Source organism: Odontesthes bonariensis, chromosome 23 (genome assembly GCF_027942865.1).
Source record: "Odontesthes bonariensis isolate fOdoBon6 chromosome 23, fOdoBon6.hap1, whole genome shotgun sequence".
NCBI classification, from domain to species: domain Eukaryota; kingdom Metazoa; phylum Chordata; class Actinopteri; order Atheriniformes; family Atherinopsidae; genus Odontesthes; species Odontesthes bonariensis.
In genome coordinates this window covers 14,647,832-14,664,360 of record NC_134528.1, presented here as the reverse complement: position 1 = coordinate 14,664,360, position 16,529 = coordinate 14,647,832, and the positions used below count along the sequence as shown (strand labels likewise).

The following is a 16,529-nucleotide window of genomic DNA, read 5'->3' as shown; positions in this document are numbered from 1 at the left end:
GATCTTCCTTTGGCCTAAAAATGTCAAGAAGTACAATAAACAGAACAGGTACTTTTTGTTCTTTTCCACTAATTGTATAACTGATCAACTTAGCTTTATGAAGGTTGAGCATGGGGGCGTTTTGTGGTTGTGTAGCTGCAACTATATGGCGGCTCTGCTATCACCTGGGCACTGTTAAACAAGACATTCTGCCAATGAACTTAGGGGCAATCACATTCTGGAACACAACACAAAGATTATATATTACCGTCTCAAGTCCTTCTGGTATCGAAAACATAAGACAGATGAATATCTATCAGATTTCATTGCGATCCATCCAATAGTTGTGAAGACATTTCATACAATAACACAAATGTCTTGAAGACAATGAAGAAAAGTAACAAGAGCACCAAAATGATGACTCAAAGAAACCAAAAACTTTGTACTTTTAGGTTGTGCAGAAACACACCAACACCCATGCACGGTCACACACAAACCCTGATGAACACATAGTTAGTGGATTAGTGGAGTAAGGTAAGGGTCAGTTTCTTCCCCTGAGTCAGATAGATAAAGAGCAAAGAGGAGGAGGAACAGAGAAGAATAGATAAAGGGCAAAAGCAGGCGACAGGGAAAAAAAGGCACATGACTGATATAATGGGATAAAACACATTTAGCCAGAGCTACAGGAACCAATTTAGCTATCTATTGTCCCAGGGGCAGTGGGGGTCAGCCCTGCTCTGGGTTACCTTTAATTTTGTCACAGCATGATGGTGCAGGTGTACAGAAAACTTTCATCATTCTGGTGTTTTTTTCCCCATAAGAGTAAATAAAAGAAGATCACCTGAAAAAGATAAAAAAATCTAAAAAAATAATAATAATAAAAAAAAAATAAACAGACAGTTAATAGATAATTCTTGGTCTCTAATTCCTTTCACCTGGAAAAAAATGTGCATAATTTCCAATGAGAAGCTCAGTCAAATTAAATGAGAATCAAGTATATGAAAAGCAACATAGAATAAGTTTCTGATCAATAATCACCAACACCTGATTCATGACTTTGACACAATTAGCTGTGCACTGCTGTCACCATGAGATTATCTACTATGATGCAAACATTGTGCATATCAAATGTACCTTACCAAAAAAAAAAAACATTCAAATTCCCTTTAGTGCTACAAAAAACTAATAAAGAAGGGCAGATAATTGACAATTTGATGTGTTTCACTTGATCTTTTACTTTCTTTAACTTTAGGTACACTTCAGTATGCTTCATTTTTGCAATTGTCTAGTAAAGCATTGTTTGTGCCTGAAGGACATTTTATTCCTCACTCTCTTTCCCAGTTAAATAAATATGTTAGAATTTATGGGAATTGTATACAAAATTAATAATGTAGCTTGGATGCAGTTCTTACTTGAATGTTTTTAAATGTTTGTGTTCAAGGATTTGTTTTGTATACTTTTCAATTTAAAAGTCTTGTGTATAACAACTACATACATTTAGCAATAACGGTGGCTGCATTGTATGCGACCATTTTTTTCCAATAATAACTTTCCTTTTCTGAAAATCGCAGTTCACACATTTTCATTGAAGACTGAACAGAAAATCTTGACATTTTTGCCTATTTCGCAAACAATAGGATAGCATTAACGAGTCTTACACTATTACTGCGTTAATGATGTAACTATTGTGATTGCAGCCCAGATGCAGATTGTAATTTCTTTCTATGGCGTGGTTTTATGATGAAACGCGCTTATTTTGGTCTTAATAGTGCCTTATATCTTTTTACACCACTTTGGGTCTTAACCCACCGTCATTCTTCTGTATGTCGCCGGCCTGCTTTACGTCAGATGCTGCCACTTCGCCGCTAATTCACAAGACTTTTTCAGAAGATTTCAATTTAATAACAGTGCCGATAAAGGTGAGGAGCTGATAGGATATCCCGGACGTCTAAATTACAGACGCTGTAGCAACTCTAGCCGGACGGATCGTTTGAAAGTTTCAGTAACAGTTTCATCAGCAGCTCTTTCAGCGCTGGGAGGAGTTATCCACGTGTACAGCCCACATTTCCTTACTGTTTATATGATAAAGAAGATAAAGAACACTTTATAGAAGACTGTACACAGAGCTGGTGCACTCTCGGGAATACATATTGGGGCTTGAGGAGCTTAAGTAAGAATGTACTTTTATTAATCACTTTTCTATCCGGGGAAGCAGTGGGATCATTGAATTTTGGCAAAGCATTTGGATACAGGGGATCACATTTCATGTTGCTGTCTATATTTACGTCCTCAATATCTGGTAAATAGCTCAAGGTAATGAGTTTGTAGAACGTCTTTGTTACACCTTTTGCTTTTCACTTACTGTTTGTCTCTTTTTGAAATAAAGGGCTTAAAGTGACCATGCTGCTGCAAAGGCTCACCCTGTGCTCAACGATCCCCCTGGGTTCACAGAGACACAGATTTCAATTGCTCACCAGACCACTGACACAAGGCAAGCTATACTGCAGTGCTACACTATCTTATCTCTGTACCTATCTCTGTTAACTTTGTATGTATCATGTAGTCAGATCACAGGCATCCAGCATCCTGTGTTACAGAAAATGAAAACAAACATCAGAACCAGCTTTTAGATAAAAAAAAAGAAGAAAATATTTGCTGAGATGCTGTAAACAATTACGATGTTATTTAAAGTGGATACTTTTTTGATTAGTGAGTCTTTCTTGCAAATTCCACAAATCTCTTCATAGTCGCTTTCAAACTTTTGAGGAACTCCTCCATCATTAGAGTGCCAGTCAACATATGATATCACCATAAGCTTTATAAGGTTGTCCTTGCTATATGTATTTTCTGATTATTATTTCCAAGAATACATCTGTTCGCTGAAAAAAAATAATTTAAAGAATAACCCTCAGTGATCACAATTTCCTGTCAATGGATACAATTATTTGTTGCTGCCCTTACTACCAAATTAGGAAACCTGTTGATCTTTTTGTAAAAATAGAAATATATCACAACATGTCAGTTGACAATATCGATTTAGTACAGATATGTAAATACCAGTTAAGCACATTGAGTGTACAGGTAATGAAATATGGTATACAAATAAAACTGCAGGGAGCTTTCTGAGCCGTGTGTAAAAGATGCAATGTGCTTGATTGCTCCAGAGATATGTGTAATGTCAGCAAAGTCTTTCGCTGCTTTCACTGCTGATGTGGCTGTTGGTAAGCTGTGATTATCTGTTTCCCAGGTTACAGAGAAATAAAGGCCATGGCTTTGCTCTCTGTGCCTCATTCATGTACATCAGTGAATCAAACCAAACGAAACACATACAGTTCTGTAAAGTGTTAGTTAAAGGAAAATTATTGATATAGTGGCACATTTGCTGGAAGTTTTTTAAAGTTTCCAACTCCATTTGTGTGACACTTGTAAAATAAATGAAAGGCAGTGTGCTGAGGTGGTGGGGATGGTAGGGTTTTACACATATAGAAGAAGTTTTAAACAAGTTCTTAAGACTCTATTTAATTAAAATGAATTTTTTTCATATGCTCGAAGACAGAACAAGACAGATAAGCCGAGCAAAATAAGCAGTCAACTCTATGTCTGAATTGCTCTGCCGTACAATTGCAGTATAGCAACAATAGTCTCTGAAAAACAGATTCAGACTACAAGGGTTTCACAGATAACAAACCAACTGTGCAAATCCCTTTCATTTGTGGATTGAACTTGTCAGAGCCGGTGATTGGGAACAAGGCTTATCTACAACATAATATTAGCCTACTGTCGGACATAGTCGAGCCAGAGAATTTAGACTGAGTGGAGTCAAAGGTGCAACTGCAACCTAGTGTGCAATAAAGTGAGTTTTGGGGGGTATATTTAATAATCCCAGGAGTTCGATCGTCGAGCATTTAATTAATAGCAAAAGGGTTTCCGAGTTTACAGGCAAGGTAACCATTACTTCTTACCCTCCTATACAGCTCTTCAGAGTAAGGTTTACGGCAGCTCTTTTGCACATCGGGGTGAACTGCGTCAAGCCAAGAGGATCGTAGTTAAGCTTGGCAGTGCTGTGGTCACCCGCGGCGATGAGTGTGGTTTGGCTTTGGGGAGGCTGGCTTCTATAGTGGAGCAGGTGAGACTCGAGTTTATTGAAGAAACTTTTGAATCCTGTGGAAAATGACTACTATGAATAATTGAATACATCTGTTGCTTTGTAATTTGGTTAAACTGATCCGTATAACTTAATTCTTTTTGAGTGTGAACATAAAAAGGGGGAACTGTTTGTGAGTCATTACTCTTTTGATTACAATTAGTTGTGTTGTGTCCAGGTGGCCATGCTGCAAAATCAAGGCAGAGAGATGATGATCGTAACCAGCGGAGCCGTGGCCTTTGGCAAGCAAAGATTAAGACATGAGATCCTGCTGTCCCAGAGTGTCCGACAGGCACTGCATTCTGGACACAATCAGCTCAAAGACATGGTAAGGGTTGGTCGAAGAACATGGTAAGGTCTTATGTAATGTTGAAATAAAAGTGAATTACTAAATAAGTCAATTTGAAAAATCACATGTGCAAAGTTTGGCACTTTGTTGAGACAAAACAAACACCAGATTGTCTTTTTGTTTGTTTGTTTGTTTGTTTGTTTGTTTTTTCTGATATATGCAGTTCGGCACATAAATATAGATAGTTAAGTAAGAAAAGAAATTACTCCCTTTTTCAGTTCTAAGGTTTTACACATCAGAATGTAATTAAAAGAAATCATCTGGTCCTTATCAGATCTTCAATTAGGTAAATGCAACCTCAGAAGAACAACAGCAAAGGATATAATAAATGATTTCATTATTATTCTAAAAAAAAATAAAACTAAGCCAAATAGCAAAAGCAGTGTGTTTGAAAAAAGTTAATAGATTAAGTAAATCAATGGATTCAAAGACTTGTAGAGCCACCCCTAGCAACAATAACCATAAATAATTATTTCATTAGTTTTCCATATCTGCTTTTAATCCAGGCAAGATTTTTCCAGTCCATCACAGAGACAAACAACCATGCTCAAATTAGAATCCCCAAACAACCTAATGCATGTATGTGTTTAGACTGTGGGAGCTAGCCAAATTGTCCACAGACAACACTTGCTGGCATGGAGAGAACATGCAAACTCCACACGGAAAGAACTCAAAACCTTCTTGCTGTGAGGCGAGAGTGCTAACTGCCACAGTGCTGTCCGATCTGACTTCTGTACTCAGTCTCTCATTGTTTGTAGCATTTCATTTGCTGGCATGCTTGGGACCATTGTCCTGTTGTACATGCCAGTTGAAGCCAAGCTTTAGGTGAAATTAAAATTGACACTCAATTTGACTCTAGAATTCTTTACTATACAGAGGAGTTCATGGTCAACTCAATGACTGCAAGGTACCCAGGCCTGTGGCTGCAAAACAAGCCCACATCATCAGCCCTCCACCACCGTGCTTGATAGTTGTTTTGAGGTGTTTGTGCTGATACACTGGGTTTGGTTTTCTCTGAATGTTATGCTGTGCATTATAGCCAACCATCCCCATTTTGGTCTAGTCTTTGCAAAGGACATTGTTCCAGAAGTCTTAAGGTTTGTTCATTTTTAAATTTTCTCTTAACATTTCATAGTCTGATCTTGTTTTTTTTTTTTTTTCAACTTTGTTGAATGCTTTCAACTTGTGAGTAAACTTTCATGTCCATTCGAAGGTATGAGACAAAAAAAATAAGCAGGTAAATATTTTATAGGGAGAACATTGAAACTTTACATTTGCTTGTTTTTTTTCATTTTTTCCCTGATAAAATTAGCTTTTGACTATGTTATCTAAATCTTTTTCTGTCTTCATTCCCTAATTCAAGTGATAGTACTATTATTTGGCATAAATGTTGTTTCTGTCAAACAACAAGAAACACCATTTTTGAATCTTGTGCACTTCAATGCATTTCAAGCTTATAATCTCTTTTTACATGATCATGGTCATGTCTCCATTGCAACTTGATAAAATATTTCAACTATCTGTGTGATTGTTGACTTTAGTTAAGGTGGTAAAGTGCTCATCTCTTAACCAAAACATTAACCGTTCATATCCTGGTGTTGCCCTCTTCGGATATCTAATTGGTGTATTTTCTTGTGCATTCAGATTTATTTTAGTTTCTATAATTAATCCAGCACTCTTGCTAATGTACTGTTTGTAAGGCTATTTTTGTTAGACAGCTCACCACAAATTGTGTGCTTAATATTAATACCATGATAAGCCTTTTCTCTACCTAACTGTAGGGGCATTTCCACCATGTTTCATTTGGTCTTCTTTGTGGTTTAAGTCAGCGTGTGTAGATACTTGGTGGACTCACTTACTTCTGCTGATAACCTTTGACTGTATAGTTTGATTAAAGTGTTACTTTGATGACCTAAATAGTTGGAGAGATAATGTTTATACCATTTGTGTTGCAGTCTCTGCCAGTGCTTGAGGCCCGAGCCTGTGCTGCGGCTGGACAGAGCGGCCTGATGGCCCTGTATGAGGCCATGTTCACCCAGTACAGCACATGCACTGCACAGGTGTGTGTACACTCGGAAAGGCTTTCTATGTGTATGAATTTTGTATTTTTTTTTTATTTCTCTCGCTCACAGTACTCATTAAATCTTCAGCTTACTTTTGTGCTGTCAGGTCCTGGTGACAAGTCTGGATTTCCATGATGATGAAAAGAGGCAGAATCTCCACAGCACTCTGCAGGAGTTGCTTCGCATGAACATCGTGCCCATCATCAACACCAATGACGCTGTGGTGCCGCCCCCAGAGCCCAACAGCGACCTGCAGGGGGTAAATGTGGGTACAGACAGCATGGGGGCAACGCTAGTGGTGGTGATGGTGGCAGCAGAGGGGCTGAAGGGGTTAGCAGAGACTTTGTTTATAGTACAAACAGTACATGTGCTATTTATTAACTACAGTATTTTCTATAATCCACACACACATACACACTGAATCACATCTGCCACCCTGCCTCACCTCTTCAGCTCTGTGCTCCATCATTAAGGAATGAGCATACAGGGAGGGGATGGATGGAAATACATGCTTTCACTGGACAGAAGGTGTAGTCTGAAGGGACCAGGGGCCTGTGCTACAAAACAGGTTCAACATATTCAGTGTATCTTTACATGATCTGGCTTAACCAACCATAACAACCGAGATCTTTCTAAGTGGTAAAACGGTGCTGGTTATCAACTTGGTAAGTCAGCCCAGGTTTTCTGAGTCTGAGTATGTGCATTTATGTAAAACAGATGAAGTTAGCGTCAAATTATCAATCACAATTATTTATCTTTTAGCAGGCTGAAAAGCAACACAACTGCTGCAGGCAAAGCAGAAAAGAGAGCTTATTGAGCATGTGAGAAAGTTTCACATTCACAAGTTTCTTATTCTGTCAGAGGCAAAGCTGATTCATATAGCTGCTCTTTGTACCAAATAATGATCAAGCAGAAAAATGATTAAAAGTAGTCAGTTGGAATTTTTTCAAAAGCCTATGTTATTCTTTTTTGATTTTTCTAAAATATTATGATAAAAAAGGGTTTCAATTACCCTATGATTTCAATTAGTCTAGTTTTAAAGCACTTTATAAGGTGGATGTGGATCAATTATATTTCAGGGATGATTTAAATGATTAAAATTATGTTAGTTCCAAATATTTTAAGGTTAAAAGGGACAAATGATCAATCTGTTTTAGGCTCACTAAATGTCAAACAGTTTGGTTTGTCTTTGACTTTCCGACACAACACAAGACACAAGAGAGTTGATTGGTCACCAAGTGGTGCTTTTACATGTGATGATCTCCTATTTCAGGGTTAGGTTTCTGGCATAAGTTGCCATGGTGAACCAGGATGGTAAGAAGTAAACCTGCATTGTGATACTGAATCCAGAGCTGAACCTGGTTACCTTACAAAGCCACTTACCCTGCTTCGTAGCACATGCCCCGGACTAACTTCTGTTGGTTGATGTATCCTCCCGGAGAGATGACTAAAATCTTGTTTCTCAGATATTTTGAAACGGTGTTTGTAATTATGTTTTTTTTTCAGTTAACTACTAACAGGCATCACAAATATGAACATCGCCATTACATAACAGCAATAAACCTATTTGGCATACCATTTTCTTTTGCGAATAAGCTAGAAATAACAGTATTATAAATTTTGAAAGGGTTAGGATAAAACATTTTATAGCCTAAATGGATTTTATTTGGCTTACCTTTGTTAATACTTACTTTTCTCTTCTTAAAAGATTGGCAAAAGTGTGTAAAGATAAACCCTGTGGTTAGTTTTCTACTTGCACTGTTTAACAGTATGTAGGTGTTTTGCTATTTGGTGGGTTACTTTCTGCTGCTGAACTTACACCAGCAATTTTTCTGGTTCTGTAGGTGATCAGCATTAAGGACAATGACAGCCTGGCAGCACGGCTGGCCGTAGAATTGAAGGCTGACCTGCTCATCGCTCTGTCTGACGTGGAAGGTATAAGTGTTACCACAACAGCAGTCTGGGTTAGCTGTTAGGTAACAGCACCATCTGTCTGTGCTCCTCTCTGGGGAAAAACGTCACACTCTCAGGGTCAACAGAGATTTAGATGGGAAAGACAAAGATAGACCAGCATTTGTGTTTCAAATAGATGCTGATGAGGCTGACAAAAGGTTTACAAATGCACATAAATTTCATGGTTGCTCAGGCAAGAGTAGCTTTGAAGTTCGGTGTGTAACACTTAGAGGAATCTAGTGGAAGGTATACAAATAATACTCACATCCATACGGAGTTCTGACAATACATATATCAGTACATCTTACTGACTGGCCTAAATATAAACATAAGGTCTAAATGGGAGGTTTTTGGCAAGAGAAGTGTTTTTGTTCTTTGAGCAATCAACGTGCATAATGCTTATTCATTTTTTTTAGGACTATATAACAGACCCCCTGGAACAGATGATGCCAAGCTGATTGACACCTTCTACCCTGGTGACCAGCAGTCCATCACCTATGGCACAAAGTCTAGGGTTGGAATTGGAGGCATGGAAGCTAAAGTATGTCAGAGGTCCTCACACTTACGTTTGTAGGAATTTATCAGCTGAGGGAATTGCAAAGCCACCTTATGGCGTTTCTGCTTTAGTTCTTTTCTCTGTGTTTAGAACAGAGACTTATGTTTTATTTAAAAACAGAAGTGCAGATGTCATAATTCTGGTGCTAAAATGACTATGGATGTGAATGAATAGGGAAAATAATTTGAAAAGCATTTTAGTACACACTTTATTTGATCAAAGATTATGTAAGAGATCAAACATGAAATGAAATACACATTGGAGGCACTGACAGGATTAAACGGTGAGATCTGGACAATGAAAGCAGAGTCTGGACAATTTGGTCTTATTAATCCAAATTTCTTTTGCACATCAGATAAGAGGGACGTCAAGACTTCTTCTCTTTAGATAAGTTATCATCATGTCTCTGTTATGCCTCTCTGAATCCTCACTGACCTTGCAGTGGCAATGCATGAGTCTTTGAGTGGTGGATGGACTTAATTGTTCTAATTGGCTTAATTTGCTGCACCTGTGATAGTGTGCATAAAGCTTGCCAGGTGTGGTATACAGACAGGTCAGCCCTTCTTCTGCTTGTACTGGAGCTTGTGAAAGTGGCTGTGTCCTGCTGAGCCACCCTTGAATAAACATCAAAGCATAATATTTTTCTTAACCCTTGAATTCAGTCTTCATTTTAAAATGTGGCCCAACAAGCTTGGCTGAAACATCTCTTGTATAAACATCTCACCTTTCTGACCTATTACTGGTGCTAGTTTGAAAGTGTCATGTCTGCAGGTCAAGGCTGCACTTTGGGCGTTGCAAGGTGGCACCTCAGTGATAATAGCAAATGGCACCAACCCCAAAGTAACGGGTCATGTCATCACTGACATTGTTGAGGGCAAGAAAGTGGGAACTTTTTTCTCTGAAACCAAACCTGCTGGTGAGTTTACCCAAGATCTAGGATCTTCTCTCCCCCCTTTCTTACTAATTTCTAGCTGTACTGAAGCTGTTTTTGTTCGTTCCAGGTCCATCTGTGGAGGAGCAGACAGAAATGGCTCGAATCTCTGGAAGATGCCTGGCGTCTTTGCAGCCGACGCAGGTGAAACGGGATTTCAAATAAGATGCTTTCTTATTAGTTATAAGGATTGCAGTTTTAAAAATGTCAGCTGTAGTGAAAGACAGAACTAGAACCCCTACATGCTGAGACAGCCTGTCTTTGGTTGATTGTGTTGTCAGAGAAGTGAGATCATCTGCCATCTAGCAGACCTGTTGACTGAAAGGAAGGAAGAAATTCTGGCTGCCAATAAGATTGACATGGGTGTTGCTGTCAGTGCAGGTAAGGGGGAAATACACATTTTCCAGATTTAGAGACAACTGATGGAGAACTCCTGTCTCCTATTAAGTTTTTAGAGCCTTTCATGTTTGGATATTTTTCTGATGAACTAAACTAATAAATCAAATAAACAATCTTGTAATAATGAATCCACTTCTAGAGGGGGACTATCACTTTCTCCATTTTGTGCATGCTTTCTTAAGAGTTTGTCATATCACTTAACTTATCATAGGCCATTTGCCTCCTGCTATGCTGAAGCGCCTGAGCCTATCACCAGCCAAACTTAATAGTTTGGCCGTAGGTCTGCGCCAGATAGCCGTGGCAGCCCAGGACAGCGTCGGTCGTGTGCTGCGCAGAACAAGGGTGGCTCACAATCTGGAGCTGGAGCAGATTACAATTCCCATTGGGGTTCTTCTGGTCATCTTTGAGGCCCGACCTGACTGCCTGCCACAGGTATTGCCATGGAAAAATTACTCTTGAGGCTTACAGAAACATAAAAGCTTTTAAACAGAGTTTGATTACTCTCTAAATTTTTAGAAAACTGCTTAAACATAAATATCAATTTGAACTCCCATTTAATTATTTATGTTTTTGCTCTATTTGATACTAGTAGGAATGTCACCCAAGCCATCATTATTTCTTCATCTAGGTGTCAGCACTAGCCATAGCCAGTGGCAATGCTCTTCTGTTGAAGGGTGGCAAAGAGGCTGCCAACACCAACCGTGTCTTGCACCTGCTCACTCAGGAAGCCCTCTCTATGCATGGAGTCAGAGAGGCTGTACAAATGGTAAAAGTGGTTTCCTACATGTTTGTTGAAAGGCAGTGCGAACTTTATGTAATTCTTGCACACGTTGACCTCACAAGTCTGAGGTCAAATTCTCACCTCAGTCAAAAAGTCAGCCCAACTGGACCAATATTCACATCTATATTCTAAATGCAACACAAATTTCCATTTGTCGTGTTCAAAGAACCTGTATTCTTTCCAAGGTTAGTACTCGCGAGGAGGTGGAGGATCTGTGCCGATTGGACAAGATGATTGACTTGATTATCCCCCGAGGTTCATCCCAGCTGGTGCGGGACATTCAGCGGGCAGCCAAGGGCATCCCGGTGCTTGGTCACAGTGAAGGAATCTGTCACGTCTACATCAATGCAGATGCCAGTGTTGACAAAGCCATAAAAATTGGTCAGTGAATACATTTCCCTTAAAGTCACTCTCTTGATGTTTGCTAAATAAAGATGAGGTACTCAGAATCCAGTTCTACATTTAAGTTTCCTGTACTTGACTGATCTATTTTTTTTCTTCTCTAGTAAGAGACTCAAAGTGTGATTACCCAGCCGCATGCAATGCCATGGAAACTCTGTTGATTCACCGGGACATCCTTAGAACCCCGCTGTTTGACCAGATAATTGATATGCTGCGCACTGAACGGGTAAAAAAAAAAAAGGCACAAGAAGTCAATGTTCACATGAATGCAGAAATCGTAGATCATAAAATCATAAACTGTATTTTAAAATGCATATGTAGCCACAGTGGTGTTAATTTGTTTGTGCACTGCTGTTTTGAGGCCTTGAGTTTTGATGGATACATGTCAGGAATTGGCAAATTTTTTTTTTTTTTTTTTTTTTTTTTAAACTGCATTGAATTGGGGCATTTTAACATTTGGTTTCTTTAGCTGATGCCTGTCCCTGCCCCTTTGACTTGAACAGTTTCCTAATCCAACTTTTCCACCCCATCACTTATCTTGTATAGTTATAGGCAGAGACTATAGTAACATTACAGTAGCAAATCAATGCTCCTTTTTGCAGTGCTATTGACCATGCAAATCAGTGCACTTGGAAAATAAACATGAGATGTTTCCACCAACTGAAATTATTTTGAAACGGTAGTCATACACCCATGGAACTGGTCAATTAAATTTCTGTTTGAGTGTGAAAGGTAATTCAAAGAAGTAAGTTTGGAATCATATCCTCAATTTTACAGCTCAGTGTTGCTAGAAGGACAACGTAATGTGTTTGGTTTCGTTATTGGTGGGCCGCTGTAAAGTTAAGTCTGTAGTAGAGACCTATTTGAAATGACAGTGAAACTGACGAAATATCTTTTATGTAAACTGGCTGGCTAGACAATCACTAAATGTATGACAATTTCCATGGACTGTGGGACCACAAATCACAAGCTACCTGAGGGCTTTTCAGTAAGTTTCAACAGGAGAATGTTCTCAGAATGACCAAGATAAGCTAGCTAACCTGCCGCTCATGATGGCAGCTGTCAGTATCAGTGAGGACATTGGTACCAATTATGTATTTTCTAATGATAAGGTGAAGGTTATCGCCAAAGATGACCACCATTCGGATGAATTTGGGGTATAAAAAAATCTAATCTTTTCAGAAGCATTTCAGGTAACAAAAACATGCTACTCCCAAATGAAAGGTTCAGTTAAAGTGGTTTCCCGCTGGGATTGTTTGTTGTCAGACAAAGGGATTCTGGGCAAGACAAAGGTTTTATAAAGTTTGTCAAAATCAGCCCATCACAATCAATTTTACTATCACTAGTAATGCCCCCATCCCATGGTAAGAAATAAGTTTTGGGCCACCATGCCAACTGCTTTAATTCTGCTCCCCTGTCTACAGGCGTGATCATTTAACCAGTGAATTTACCAAGTTCATGGTCATAATGTATACAGTATTTACATAAAATCCTCATCCATTTCCCCACCGTTACAAACATCGGGCAGTGACTTCCATTGGGTAATGATATGGAGCACTGTAGATATTCCCTTGCTTTTTGAGCCAGCTTCATGTAGCCATTAGAGAACTTTTTTTGCTTTACTTTTCAGCATAGGAAGTTGCAGCTTGAGTAAAATCAAGAAATCTGTTTATTGCAGTCTTCATCTAAAAACATGGCATTCAATTTTTGGTACTTTGGATTTCAGTATATTTAGTTAAAATAAGTTTGCCTGCTTTAGGAATCATTTCTTTTGATGTGGTGTTGCTAGGTGAAGATTCATGCAGGCCCACGGTTTGCCTCGTACCTGACATTCAGCCCATCAGAGGCCAAGTCCCTCCGGACAGAGTATGGTGACCTGGAGTGTTGTTTGGAGGTGGTGGACAGCATGCAGGAGGCTGTGGATCACATACACAAATATGGCAGCTCCCACACAGATGTTATAGTTACAGAAAATGGTAGGTGGTGCAGTTTATTTTATTTATTTATTTTTTTTGTAAGCATGAGTACACACCCCCTTGTGACTCAAATATTGAGGTCCATTTAAATGCTCAGAAGATGGTAATCAGTTTAACCGACTTGTCACTTTCAAAAATGATGCTCAGTCTCTTGAAGTGAGTCATCACTCAACATTTTCCAAACTCATTTGGATAGAAATGAACCTATTCTGCTTCCATTTGTTACCCGACTCGGAGGCTATTTCACATCTGAATGGTATTTCACCTATTGCTATTTCTGACCCGTTTTTCTCAAAAACATTTTGAATATCATGAGAACTGAAGTGGTTTTCCCATAAACATACAACAAACTGGGTGTTTTCTTTCAAGCAAAAGAAAATGCATGCCATTTTGCGCTTTTGGCAATGTTGAGCAGCATTTGAAAAAACAAAGTTTGCTGTTTGCATCTCTACATTCTGATCTCGCCATCACTGGAGGATGCATCGCTGCCATCTAGTGACCGCAGAAGGTACCTCAATGAATTAAACCAATTCATTTGTTATTGCTGTCAGTGGAGGGTGAATGGATAAATTCACTGGAGGTACATGGATTTTAAGAAAATAATTGATAGATGATTAGATAGGGTGTGTGTGTGTATATATATATATATCTACTGTAGATGTAGAACCTGCCTTGCCTTGCCTTTTTTTTTTTTTTTTTTTTTTTGCAAATACCTATATGTCAGTCTGAATTAATTCGTTTAAATTATGTATGCTCTCTGAGCTGTTTTTAAATTTAGGGCCATTTAGCAAGTCAAGGATTTCAGCTGGATTTGAAAGCTTTGGATCCACATTACACTGACTGGTGTGATCACATGATTTAAGAGATTATAGCTCTGTGTGTATATTTAAATAAATGAATTCCTTTAGTGGATATATTTGTGTTTACAGAGGCAGCCTTGAATTCCTGTTTATTTTTTTTTTATTCAATGCACTCATTTTAGGTCAGTTTGTGGCCATTTGGCTTATTTGATGCTAGAAAGATTATTCAGTGGTAACGATCAAAAGAACACGGTTGTCACGAAGTCGCACTTTTAAGTAACCTTTTTTCTTACAGAGGAGACCGCTGAGCAGTTCCTTCAGCAGCTGGACAGTGCCTGTGTTTTCTGGAATGCCAGTACACGGTTTGCTGATGGGTACCGGTTTGGGCTGGGTTGGTATTATTATTTATCCTGATTCCATATGAATAATTGGACAAATTCTCCTCTCCATGATATTTTGTTCCCTGGTAACCCTTGCGGTCTTGCTCTCTGTCTTAAGGAGCGGAGGTGGGCATTAGCACAGCTCGTATCCATGCCCGGGGCCCTGTAGGCTTGGAGGGTCTGCTCACCACCAAATGGGTCCTGAAAGGCGATGGGCACACAGCAGCTGACTTTTTGGAACATGGCACCATGAAGTACCTCCATGAAAACCTACCTGTGGGACAGACTTTAGCTGGACAAAGGGACAGCAACTAGGACAGACGCAAACAACATTCATTTGGCTTTATCTTTGTTCATAATTGTTTGCATCCACATCTAAAAGCACCCAACTTGATGAAGACGAAGGCCATTGTTACTAGTGCAAACCTCTAAAGCACACTACACTCCAAGGATCTACTACAGCAGCACAGTTAGACATGTTCCTATTCAGAGTAAGAGTTTACAGATGTTTTATTCTACCTCATTACACATGAGTTAGGTAAGTCAACCTAGTACACTGTATGTGGAAATCACAGCATGATGTCAAAATAATGCATTGAGGGAAAACCCTGATCAAGAGTTAAAATTTAAGATAAAGTAAAATGTGTCAAAGAAGGTATTTAAAATTTATTTTTAAATGAGGTATTCTCAGTATATAATTTTGAAACAATATTTTGATATTCCATATACATTAAGTGTGCACTTATCCAGTTTTATTGTGAAAATCTTCCAAAACTGTAATGCATCTCTAAACTGAGGTTAAATGGGATTCTCTGCACTTTTTAAGAAACACAAAATTATGTAAAGGTATGTTTTTCTGTTTTAATTTATTGTATTTTTTTCTTTTTTGTTCTACTCTTTCAAAAACAAGACCCCAGTAATATGACTGAAGGTCCAAGAGCTGAGATTCCAGGTTTACGTCTCTGCATGTTTCAGTATTTTGGTATTATAAGGTGCTGCCCTGTTTCAGATGTGGTTACAGACTGAAATTTGTGTAAAATAATATGGTAAGAATAAGTATTTAACAAAAAAGTGCATTGTTGTATAATCTAAGTTGGGTACACATTAATCAATTCCTTTTTCTTTTTTTTTTCTTTGTTTCATTTTTGTAAGTTGTGCTTTGTTGCTTCCCTGCTTGCTCCTTATGGCACCCAAAGCCTGTCAGAGCATTAATAGTAATTGACAAGCCGCCTTCTTTAAGCTGGAGGGGAGAATGAGTCTGCTTTTAAATTAAGCTCTGTAACATTCCAGCCTCTGAGCTGTTTTCTGATGTCTTGCAATGCACACTTAAGGACTGGTTTGGGTTTTCTTACAATGGTGGTAATGTAGAATAAAAGTTGAAAAAGAATATTTGTATATTTTTCTTACTTTCTTTGATTTGTTTGCTTTTGAAATTTTGAGAATTTTTGCATACATGTTCATCTTTGTCCTGGCACAAGTCTTTCTCTTTAAACAAAGAACACAAATTAATGTGAAGGAGGGGGAAAGATAAGTCATACTGATCTGAAAAACAGATGTCTAAAAGGGGGGGTTTTAAAGTTGCCCATAGGGAAATTCACAATACTGGAAGTGGGGCAAGGAAGATGGAAGACAATACTATAGAGGTTTAATTATCCAGCCATCAGAAACGAAAAGTGGGAAGAGGAGAACTGAGACTAATAATGGAATCACAGATGTATGCTCTGCGTTTCTATAATTCTTTTTTTTTTGTCATCTAAAGAATTCATTCTCCAAAACGCACTACTTACCCTTCAATCAGCTTTCTATCTTAAGTCGA

General features: G+C 38.5%; 1 protein-coding gene across 1 annotated transcript; it reads left to right on the top strand.

The window, feature by feature from the left end:
• Nucleotides 1-2,379: 2,379 nt before the first annotated feature.
• Nucleotides 2,380-15,190, top strand: aldh18a1 (aldehyde dehydrogenase 18 family, member A1). The gene is made up of 17 exons (XM_075457521.1): nt 2,380-2,470; nt 3,954-4,105; nt 4,302-4,451; nt 6,428-6,532; nt 6,642-6,800; nt 8,380-8,470; nt 8,905-9,029; nt 9,816-9,960; nt 10,046-10,119; nt 10,257-10,356; nt 10,586-10,806; nt 11,003-11,140; nt 11,341-11,536; nt 11,662-11,783; nt 13,347-13,533; nt 14,629-14,724; nt 14,832-15,190. Exons 1-17 carry the CDS (start codon nt 2,380-2,382, stop codon nt 15,026-15,028), a joined length of 2,349 nt encoding a protein of 782 aa, XP_075313636.1. The 3' UTR covers nt 15,029-15,190.
• The last annotated feature ends 1,339 nt before the right edge of the window (nt 15,191-16,529 follow it).

Excerpts from the sequence above, each read along its gene's own strand:
- aldh18a1 (XM_075457521.1), top strand. The coding sequence starts at position 2,380 with ATGCTGCTGCAAAGGCTCACCCTGTGCTCAACGATCCCCCTGGGTTCA. Across the intron at positions 6,801-8,379 it reads GCGACCTGCAGGGGGTAAAT|GTGATCAGCATTAAGGACAA; the intron begins GTGGGTACAGAC and ends CTGGTTCTGTAG. Across the intron at positions 13,534-14,628 it reads TGTTATAGTTACAGAAAATG|AGGAGACCGCTGAGCAGTTC; the intron begins GTAGGTGGTGCA and ends TTTTTCTTACAG.